Source organism: Rhincodon typus, unplaced genomic scaffold, assembly GCF_021869965.1.
Source record: "Rhincodon typus isolate 14 unplaced genomic scaffold, sRhiTyp1.1 hic_rhity00005899, whole genome shotgun sequence".
NCBI classification, from domain to species: Eukaryota; Metazoa; Chordata; class Chondrichthyes; order Orectolobiformes; family Rhincodontidae; genus Rhincodon; species Rhincodon typus.
In genome coordinates, this window is record NW_025971537.1 from 1 (window position 1) to 8,514 (window position 8,514).

General features: G+C 38.2%; 1 protein-coding gene across 1 annotated transcript in view; it reads right to left on the bottom strand.

The window, feature by feature from the left end:
- Window positions 1-3,609: 3,609 nt before the first annotated feature.
- Window positions 3,610-8,514, bottom strand: part of LOC109910948 (S-phase cyclin A-associated protein in the ER) — a gene marked incomplete at its 3' end in the record, with an annotated part of 6,202 nt that continues 1,297 nt past the window's right edge. The window contains exons 3-6 of the mRNA XM_048594102.1: window positions 7,966-8,106; window positions 6,654-6,809; window positions 4,152-4,294; window positions 3,610-3,691 (exon numbers count right to left, since the gene is read on the bottom strand). Coding sequence (XP_048450059.1) covers window positions 3,610-3,691; window positions 4,152-4,294; window positions 6,654-6,809; window positions 7,966-8,106 — 522 coding nt within the window. The remainder of the gene's footprint in view (window positions 3,692-4,151; window positions 4,295-6,653; window positions 6,810-7,965; window positions 8,107-8,514) is intronic.

Genomic DNA, 8,514 nt, shown 5'->3' on the forward strand with positions numbered 1-8,514 from the left:
TCAGCTTTCCTCCTCCTCTGATGCTGCTTGGCCTGCTGTGTTCATCCAGCTCTGCACCTTGTTATCTCATTCTCCAACATCTGCAGTTCCTACTGTCTCTAAATACAAATCAATTTGCCTATAACATCTATCATTGAGAAAATGTTAGAATTCATTGTAAAGGATATAGCAGCAGAGCGTTCAGAAAAGCAAAATAGAATCAACCAGAGTCAACAAGGCTTCAAGAAGGGATGATTATGCTTGACAGACTCACGAGAATTTCTTGAGGAGGAATCAAGCAGGATAGATAAAAGGGCAACGGTAGATGTAGTATATTAGGATTTCCAAAAGGTATTTGATAAGGTACCAGACACAAGGATACTTAATAGGATAGCAGCCCAGTTTTGCAGTAGTATAGGACCAGACAGCATAATCTCAGAGTATGGACTTGTCAATTTAAGACAGAAATGAGGAGATAAAATTTTCTCCAGAGGATAGTGAAGCTGCAGAATACTTTAACACCGAAAGACGTCGAATCTGGGGTTACTAAGTATATTGAAGGCTGAGATAGACAGGTTTTTAACCAGTGAGGGAATCAAAGGTTATGGGAAAAAGGCAGCAACGTGGAGCTAAGGATTATTAAATCAGCCATGATCTAACTGAATGGCACAGCAGGTTCTACAGATCAAATGACCTCATTCTGCGGCTACATCCTATCGTTCCTCTGCAATCTCCCTATTACTACCTTTCTCTCCACTTTCTGCCTCTGTGTTACCAAACTCATGAGGGTCTGCTCCTACTGTCCAGATAGACACCCGAAATACTGTGCCCAGTTTAGTCTCCTAAAGCAAGGAAGGGTTTACTTGTCGCAGAGGGGATGCAACAAAGATTCACTACATTGATTGTTGGAATGTAAGGGCTGTGCTATAAGGAAACATTGAGTAGAATAGCATTGAATTCTTCATTTAGGCCTGAATTAAGGAGACACTTCACTCAGTCATGAATATTTGGAATTTTGTATCCCAGAAGGCTACAGATGCACACAGTCATTGGCACATTCAAAGTTGAAATAGATAGATCTTTTTGACACCAAGGGAATAAAGGCACATGGTAATAGGGCAGGAGAGTGGAGTTGAAGCAGAAGTTTATCAAATGGTGGAGCAGGATTGAGCAGCATTTGTCTATGTTCTCAAACTGACATAATCCCCATTCTTCCTGAAACAATTCCTTTCCATGCTACACTACCAGGGCTGTACTCCCTATTTAACATTTACGTGTGGCATCAGTTTTATATACATGCCAAGAGAAACAATCATTACTCTCCTACACAAACTTCAAATGCAGGATTGATGCCATACTACCTCACTGCCCAGCTATCCTGGACTTCAGATTTCTGCACAACCTTGCTCCAACTTGCCCGCAAAAACATTCCAGCAATACATACAGTATTTCCCTGAACTTTGAACAACTTCAACACACTCCATTGTGTTTTTTCCCCTCAATCGTCTGCTTTTAAAAAAATGTTGCTCATGTGCTGCACTAAATATCTTAGCTTTTGCTTGTTTCCTTAATTAATAGAAAAGATAACACTAGCTAAATCAAGATTTTAATTTTCCATACAGCTAGTCTGCACCCTTGCTCTATCAGACACCAACACATTCACTTCAATAATTTCAATGTTCCCATTTGAAGATAATTCTGGACAAGCCAGATCCAAGAGTGAAACCTGGCTTGATGGATCATTAATTTTACATTTCTTTTTGTTTATAGTGGAAGTCAGTCACTGAACGTATTCTCAAAAGTCTGCCAAGTTCTTTGACAAAAGAACATAAAACTTTATTACAGAAAAGAAAAACACACTACAGGCACAATCTTATTACACTCCCCAGAAAGAAAGGTTCATCCCTTTTCCCCAACAATACTCTTACAGACACTTAAACCTCAGTCAAGAGTCACCCCTATCTCCACGCTAAAGCTTCTTACTCAATTAGCAAGGCTGTAATCAGTTTGCTTTCGACAAATTCCTGGATATTCGAAAGATGCAACTTTCTTCATTTAATGTCTCTCTCCAAGGTCCTTATAACAAACTGCTAGCTCAGTGCCCTAATATTTACATTGAATTCCTAAACTCATATTTTCACCAACCTTATTGAATACATCTTTTCTGACAGACCCGTGCCTCTAGAGCTTTTTGCGTGCTGATTTCTAAGAAATCTCTCCCCAGCACTAACTGTTTGGAAATTGCTAATAACAGCACTTCTGCTTTATGAGCCTCACAAACATGCTTCTGGCCTCTTCCCCCTTTCTGAATGTGGCAAAACCGAAGTCCGTAAATACTTGAGCAACTAGTTTCCCCAAATGGCTTGCTGGTCATTTCGCTAAAATCACATGACTTCTTGCAAATGCTGTTTTGAATTCAATGTTCAAAATAACTTTCAGAACTTTTCAAAAAAAGTTAGATCTTCAAAGAACTGAAAGCTAAAATCAATTTTTCCTCCACATTAGAATCTAAGGTTTCAAATAATAATAATATCGTACAAACATTTATAACAAATAGAAAACAATAAATGGAAGCCTCTCACGAGATTTAACTGATCAAACAAAAATTATGGTCTGGGATGCCTGAATGCTAGTCTTAAAATAAAAAAAATTGAACAAGCAAAATCATCAACAGCTCTACATCAGTCATTGGTACTGACGTTGGTATAATTAGCATAGTCCTAACTCTATACAGCCAGTTTCTATATACTAACCTTTAACTATTAACTATTTGAAACCAAATAGAGTGATACTTGAAAATTACCTTGATTTTAATTACCTTTAGTATTTATGACTGGGCAATATAATACAGAATGGGTGTGCTTGGCCAGGGTCAGTTTGCATACCTTGCAGCCGATCTCCTTTGCTAACCGTGATGCCAATCAGCCTTATTTCCTGTGGCATTGCACAGCTGACTTGAGCTAAGTAGTTCTCCCTTACTTTGAAGGCAATGCATAGCAGGTGTCTGTGATCTGTGAATTAGCTAAAACATCAAGTAACACCTCGAATTTTATTTTAGCCTAGGGACAGGACTAATCTATGAAATGCAAACGGAAAAAAACGTGGTTGTGCATCTTTATGTATGATCGAAATGCTTTACGTTTTAAAATTATTCCGTGAACGATCATTCTCAAAGCTAAGCTGTACTCATTCACCAACACAATTATTTCAAGGTTGTAAATGTGGACGAGCAACACTATGGTAAATGCAAACATATGTATGAATAGATATTCACCTGAAGTAACAGAAATTCAGGGTCAGGAAGTCTCAGTGGTAGTGTTAAAAGTAGAACAAGAAAACGCATTAAAAATCATAACGACTAAATCAGTATCCTCTCCACTGCAGGTCTTGGAAAGGTGCCAAATTACATACTTCCTACTGAAATATAAAGTGGATAAGTTCTGTACCAGGTGGAACCATAACACAAAGTAACATGTATTCAGTTGGACTCAATTTCAGGATTGCTACTGGCAGGCCCCTAATTTAGAAGAGTCCTTAATAACTGTTGGCCTTTGCATGCTAATCAAAGAACTGCAACTCATACAAACATTTCAACGAGTATTTGAGAGGATTAGAACTATTATATTATACCTTCAGTTGAATTTTCTTTTGCAGTTCTTCCATAGCTTCTTGTTGAGCTGCACTAAGTGCAGCCAGCCTCTCCTCTCGTTCCCTGCCAATGGATTAACAACCATTAGGAAAGGAACACAAGAAAAATAGCATGACAGACAGAAGAACTGCAGTGATTCTTGACTTTTTCTAATTAATTCCTACAGCGGAAAGAGACAGAAAAGTAAATAATTTAACAAGGTGAGAAGGTATACGTCCTGAAATGTCACAAGGATCTGACATACCACAAGTAAATTTTGGATACCTTTAAGACAGCATCATATGTAACTCCAATCCTTCTCTAGAATTCACTCTCAGAAAAGTTGTACTGAACAGTAACCAAGACCAGGAAGCATAAGTGATATTTTCTTTCTCTGGTCTAGAGATTTACAGTAATATTCTAGTAGAACAAATGCAGATAGTGATGAGATCACTTAAGCTGTAGCCTTGTGGTAAATATGTCTTAATACTACAACAATTGGTCTCAAGGCTGCACAGAAAACCACTTAACAAAGGCCACAAACCTGGCTCTTTCACGAGCTGCATCTTCCCTTGCTTTCTCTTTTTCTTGTCGCTGTTGCTCAATCCGTGCCTCCTGTTCTCTCCTCTTCAACATTAGTTCTTCCACACGGGCCTGACGCTCTGCCTCCAGTGCTCTCTTGCGTTCCTACATTCAATCAAATAATTTTTATTTTGAACAAGAGGCTTTCCTACAGTACAAGAATGATTAAAAATAATGCAACACTTTTCTAAATTTCCACTGTTTCTCATGGACCTCTAACTGAGGTACATAATGCCAGCTGCCCTCTGGTAAAGAGGCCAAATATATATAATTTGGACATGAACCGAGAGAGCATCCATTCACCTACAGTCACACTCAGCCCTGTGCATACTCATACTTTTCCAGATGGTCATTTAAAAAAGAGCAGAAGCAGTAACTGTGGCCAATTTTGTAAACCAGTACACTATTAACTTCAGCACCATTCCACCTGCTAACTCAACATGGAACAGACACTAGAGTTAACTGTTGGCTCAGTTATTCATGGACTAAACTAACTGAACTATTAAAAGGAGATCTATAGGCAGTGTAATCTCACTCTGATGTTTCAATTTAAATGTTTTGTTCAGAAGTACTTAAAGCATTGCATCTTTTCCAGTTTCTAGTAACATATATTGTAAACAGTTTTGCAACTTCACATATGAAATTTATGTTTATTGGATTGCAAATACAGAAAGATCTTGATAGCTGATGTTAACCTAAGTGAGATTGAAGAGGAAGGACCACTTGCACTTGCATAACGGCTAAACACATCCTTTAGGAAAAATTTAAATGTGCTTCATTTACTGCACTTGAAAATTATTTACTTATGCTAAACAATCTCTGAAACACAATGACCTTTGCAGTTTTGACAGACTAAAGAGGATATAGACAGATTTTTTACTTAGTAACGGTTTGAAGGATTACGGAAAGTGGGAAGGAAAGTGGAGTTGAGACTGAAAGGAGATCAGCCATGATCATATTAAATAGCATTGCAGGTTCCTGGATTGCTCCTGGTTCTGGTTCTTATGTTCTTATTATACTCCATCTGCCATGCTGCTGTCTTAGAACCCTTCTATATCTTTTTGAAGCCTGTGTCCTTCTTGCAACTTACATTTTCTCCTAGTTTTGTACAGCCAGCAAAATTAGATACATTATTTTTTGTAAATAGTTGAGTCCCCAGCCCTGATCCGTGCAGTACTCCACTGGTCATAACCTGCTAACATGAGAATGCCCCATTTATGCTTTCTCTACACTAACATATTAACCCCATTTTCATGAATTCTACCTTGCCTATTAAGCTTTTATGTAACACCTTGCTGAATGCCTTTTGGAAATCCATGCTACATCTATTGGCTCACTTTAGCTACTGTACTAGATACATCCTCAAAAAACACGAATAAATTTGACAAACACTACTCCCCATTTGTAAGACTGTTTTACACCTGAAATATCAGTAAAGCAGGAATGCTTTGTTTAAAGTTTCATTCAGTTGTCAGCATCTCAAACAAAGGAATTCTTCAATCTTCATTTAAGGAGGACACTACTGGAATTATCCTAATAAAAACCGAAAGAACTGCGGATGCTGTAAATCAGGAACAAAAACAAAGTTGCTGGAAAAGCTCAGCAGGTCTGGCAGCATCTGTGGAGGAGAAAACAGAGTTAACGTTTCGGGTCCAGTGACCCTTCCTCAGAACTGAATTATTCCACCCAGAAAAGGAAGTGAATTAATTTTATTAGATCTATGGTAATTTGTAAGTTTACACCATCAATTGCTCTATGAAGTTTTGAGATAATGTTCAACGTAAACATTTTGTAAAACAGAATTATTTTGGATTTTTATTTTCCAAATTTCAACAGCTCCTTTCCTTTTGTCCACATCATATAAAGTGCACATGAAACATTCTCTCAGCAAGCCAGTCACAACAAATGTACAGCAGATAGAACTCAACTATTAACGCTCCTGAATACAAAGCCACATTAATGTAGTGAGAGTCAATGCTTTTCACCAATGCATTAAGATAGCAGCATGTTTTCTAGAATCTTAGACTAGGACCCTGTTGCATTTCCTAAATCCCTGGCAAATCCGAGTCCTTTTTTAAAATCAAGTTGTTCAGGCCACATTTACAAAGCAATTATGTAATGTACACTGTGGTTTTGCTTAATGCCAGTATTTAAATAAAGCAGAAATCTGAACTGACCTGATTCCACAGCAAACTGGAGCAAGAGCTCTTCTGGAAGAAGTGCAAAAGAAAAGCAATTCACAGGCATTATATCTGTAGAGTAAATAATGCCTATTTCAATTATTACTTAGAGTAGGCATAGAAATCCATTAGCAAGGTGCTAGACAGGGTGTTTATATCCAGAATGTACCTACACCTAGAAGAATGACTCTTCTCATTAAGGCAAAGGATTGTCTTGTCTTTTAAATGCAGCACTGTTCTTTGGAAGACCTAATGTAAGTTTTCTCTCTCTGTTTACTTCTAACCTGCACAGCCTCATCCCGCGCTTGCTTCTCCTCTTGCCGACGATGTCGTTCTTCCTGCAATTCATTCAGCCGCTGCTCATACTCTTTCAGTTTTGCAAGAACATCATGACGCTTATTTTGAGCTTCCAACGTGTTGATGAAAGCAATTTCATTAACCTGAAAGGACAAAAAAGATAGACAGGTTTCCACGTCCATTAAAATGTGATATTATTTATAACCCATATAGTTTATTCAAAAAAAGCTTACATATTTAGTCTCCAAAGGCCCCTGGGCAAAGGAAACTTGTATATAGCAATGGACCCCAGGTTCAATTCCTTGTGCTGTTAGTTGACCTCAGCTGAGCAGAAACCTGGAGACTATGTGTGAGATACCCTTAAGCCAATGAGAGAGAAAAAAAAACTGAAGGCTCCCACACTTGATCACTGACAGTGATGATCTGTACATGAGACATGAGTTGAGGGCATGATTGGGCTCAACTGAGATAGTCATTAGGGTCATACATTAAGAAGGCCTAATTCTATGAGGTAGCAGAAGGCTGTTGATGTCTACGAAGGAAGACACCAAAAAAAAAACTAGATCGTTCAGGAAAGGGAAGAAAAGAGGAAACGTTCAGAAGACAAGCTCATATATAGCTCAAAATTATAACATTTCAAGATGTTATAATCTTTCCTTTTCCTCTCAAATTATTACAATGTCTAACACACCTCAAGCCCACAATGTAATATCTTGTCTACTCTGGACTCCAAATTATCCAAAATGTAAGCAAGCTTGAGGTGCTACCTTGAAACTCCCTTACTTGAAATTTAATTGCCCAGTCAGTTAACTTTGGCAAATATATAATCTCTCAATTCATGTACAATTCTGAAGAACCTTAGGATGAGTTATTATGTTAAAGGTGTTGTACAAATGTGTGTTCTTGTTATTCCTCTTACCTTTATCATTCCCAGCAAGCTTTAAAGAATAACATCAAAGCAAAGCTGATATTTACGTTTCAATTAACTTTGGTTTCATATGCAATGGAGTGAAAAGAAAAATCAGCAGTCTAATCCAATGACCACTTCTCTATAGGTGTACGGTCAACAGATCAGGAGAATCAACAGTTTTCTTGTACATGGCTCCCAGTGGGTATTGCACCAAGTAAAGTCAGAAGAAACAGAAGAAAGACCATTAATATTGTCAAACTGTGTCCCAATCATATCAGAGCTTTGAAGCAATAACTTCAGCATTTTCCCCTCAACTTCAACAGTTGTTACATAACCAGTGTTCAGAGATTCAAGATGATCTAGCTAGTGTCTTGACAATAGTTCCACACCTTAGCTTCTTCCTCCTGTGCCTTTTTCACTATTGCTTGCAGTTGAAGCTCCCGTTTCAGCTCGGCATGAAGCAGCTTCTCCTCCATCATCTTTCTCCTCTGCTCCAGCAGCTCCTCCTTCCATTTCCGTACTTCTTTCTCCTAAGGACATTAAGCATACAAGTCGAACAGTTTTATAACTAGGAAGAATTGCACTGGAATGAATACACAGGAAATTCACCAGGATACTGCCTAGGGTGGAGTATTTTATCAAGGACGAAAGGCTGTATAAGGTCAGGTTATTTTCTTTAGAGCAAGGAAAACTAAGAGGGGACCTGATTGAGATATATAAGATTATGAGGGGCATGGAAGGGATGGAAACCAGCTGCTCCCCTTATTCGAAGGGGCATAATTTGAAGATGAAAGGCAAGAGATTTAAAGAGGATTTGTGGAAAAATTAGTTTCATCCAGAGGATGCTGGGAAACTGGAATGCACTGCTTGGAATGGTACTTAAAAAGTACTTGGATGAGTACTTGAAATGTCATAGCATTCAAGGCTATGGGACAAGT